Raw genomic sequence first — 2,216 nt, 5'->3', positions numbered from 1 at the left:
TGAGCCCGACCAGGGGCTGCACCTAGGGATTGGGCCTGCCCTCTGCCACCCGGGAGCAGGCCTAAGCCAGCAGGGCATTATCTCCCGAGGGTTCCCAGACTGCGAGAGGGCACAGGCAGGGCTGAGGGATGCCCCCTTCCCCTTCCGAGTGCACAAATTTTTGTGCACCAGGCCTCTAGTGCCATTATAAACTCCTGGTAACGGTTTCAGATGTAAATATTACACATCATCTGACATATTGAGGGATCTCAATTTTTATAATTGTATATTCTAATATTTGTAATGTTTGTTACTATTAAATTAATATTATTGTATGTATAACAGAATCATGTGTTGTTATGTTAGCTGCTAGAGAAGTTAGCTTTAAATTACTGTGTTGTTCTAGAGCAAATTTATATTGTGAGGGATGATCACACGAAAACCAGGATTCTTCTCCGACTCCAGCTTCAGTATGTTTGAAAGAAATACTTGCCTCTGTAAACTGGATTCGGGCAAGCACCCCGCGAAGCACCTCTTGAACCAGAGATCATAAGGCAGTCTGGACACTGCAGAACACATCTTCAGGTGGCTCAGCAGTCTGCTATCCTCCAGATTCAAGTACTGTTCAAAAGCCTTTGGCTAGTGATGAAACAGGAAGAGATTACGCACTTCCCGTGACATAACATTACCCGCTCTTACAGCCTATGAAGAAAAAATGTACATGATGAATGCAAGCAAGTGCTAGGAACCAAAATTTCAGAATCCTCCAAGTCACTGGTGATGCAGCGCTTCCCAAGTCAGCATATCCGGAGCCACTACCCATCGGACTGAGGGGTTTCCCAGGACAGTCCCAGGCGAAGCGAACAGCTGGTCACCCTAATGTTAATTGCCCTAACCAGATTCAACGGCCTAAAGCAAAAGTCCAAAGCAAAATTCAATTGTTCTGGGGAGCTTTGATAGGACCTTGATATTCCTGGCTGCTCTAGGAAAAGGGTGAGAAGGGGAGGGGAGGACCAGAGAAACAGAATGGGAATGAAGTGGGAGCAAGAACTAGGAAGAATCAGAAAAAGAGCTGGAGATAAAAAGGGCCCATGGGTCACTGACCACACACATGTGCTGAGTGCCACAGTGCACCATGCCAAGGAGGCCCACCCACCAGGAATGTCCAGAGGAGGAGCTCTGTACCCAACAAAACGTGCGTGAGAACTCTGTCATCAGAGGAATACCACAGGGGGCATACAGTACCTGGATTGGTAGCCTCTCCCACGTAAGGCTGAGCAGCAGCCAACTCTAGAAGATGGAGAGGCTAACACAGCCAGCTCCCCAGGCCAGGCCCCATCCGCCTGGCCCATGCTGCTCTATTTAAGGTCCACTGGCTACGAATGGGCTGTAAGGGCTAAACCCTAAAGTCTATACTCCCTATCTGGAAAAGCACAACCTTATCACCAAGTGCATGCAAATGTTTGTTTTACTAAATACCTGCATCTTTATGCTTCTGCGAAAGAGGTGATTCAAAACCCCGCTGTGTCCATTATAACCAGACACTGTTACATACAGGGAATAAAAGAAAAGTAAGGTCATGTCCCTGCCTTCGAGGAGCTTACAGAGCCCAGGAAAGAGGTAACCAGAACACACTGTAATAATGGGGATCACCACAGGATATGGGCACACCCAGCTGGGAATCCTGACCCAGGCTTTAGAAGCCAAAAACAGTTTCCCTGGGAGCTGACATCTGAGCTGACCCACAGAATGCATAGGAGTTCACCAAGTGGGCCCGCGTATTAGTATCTGGTCCAGTTCTCCCCTCTCTCGTTCAGAGGATCTCTAATCTTTTCTGTTTATCCACCTTACCTCTCCTACTTAACATTTCCTAGACCTTCTCAAGAACACCCCATGCAACTCCCCAAAACAGGAGCTTTTCTCTAAGTACAGATTGCCAGAGGGCTCCTGCTCTAGCCTTTCACCTCTGAAATTCTATTCTAGAATTTTGGTAGGTAATGCCAGTGGCGTGTAGGTATGCTTTTTCCACAAAGTGACATGGGTGAAAACACACACACAAACACATTTATATATTACTAGGGGCCCGGTGCACGAAATTCGTGCACTGGGTCAGGGTGAGGGGGAGTGTCCCTCAGCCCAGCCTGCCCCCTCTCACATACTGGGAGCCCTCAGGCATTGACCCCCATCAATCTCCAATCGCAGGATCGGCCCCTTGCCCAGGCCTGACGCCTCTGCCA

At 48.5% G+C, this 2,216-nt stretch overlaps 1 protein-coding gene across 2 annotated transcripts in view; it reads right to left on the bottom strand.

Annotated features, from left to right (window-relative positions):
* TBC1D7 (TBC1 domain family member 7) overlaps nt 1–2,216 on the bottom strand; it is a 24,259-nt gene that overhangs the window by 5,243 nt on the left and 16,800 nt on the right. For both annotated transcript variants that reach the window (XM_006769717.2, XM_006769718.2), the window contains one exon: nt 473–618. In XM_006769717.2, the coding sequence (XP_006769780.1) occupies nt 473–618 (146 nt within the window). The remainder of the gene's footprint in view (nt 1–472; nt 619–2,216) is intronic.

The sequence above is a fragment of the Myotis davidii genome, unplaced genomic scaffold (genome assembly GCF_000327345.1).
Source record: "Myotis davidii unplaced genomic scaffold, ASM32734v1 scaffold62, whole genome shotgun sequence".
Classification (NCBI taxonomy): Eukaryota; Metazoa; Chordata; class Mammalia; order Chiroptera; family Vespertilionidae; genus Myotis; species Myotis davidii.
The sequence above is the reverse complement of the archived record's forward strand: the minus strand, read 5'-3'. Positions and strand labels throughout refer to the sequence as shown.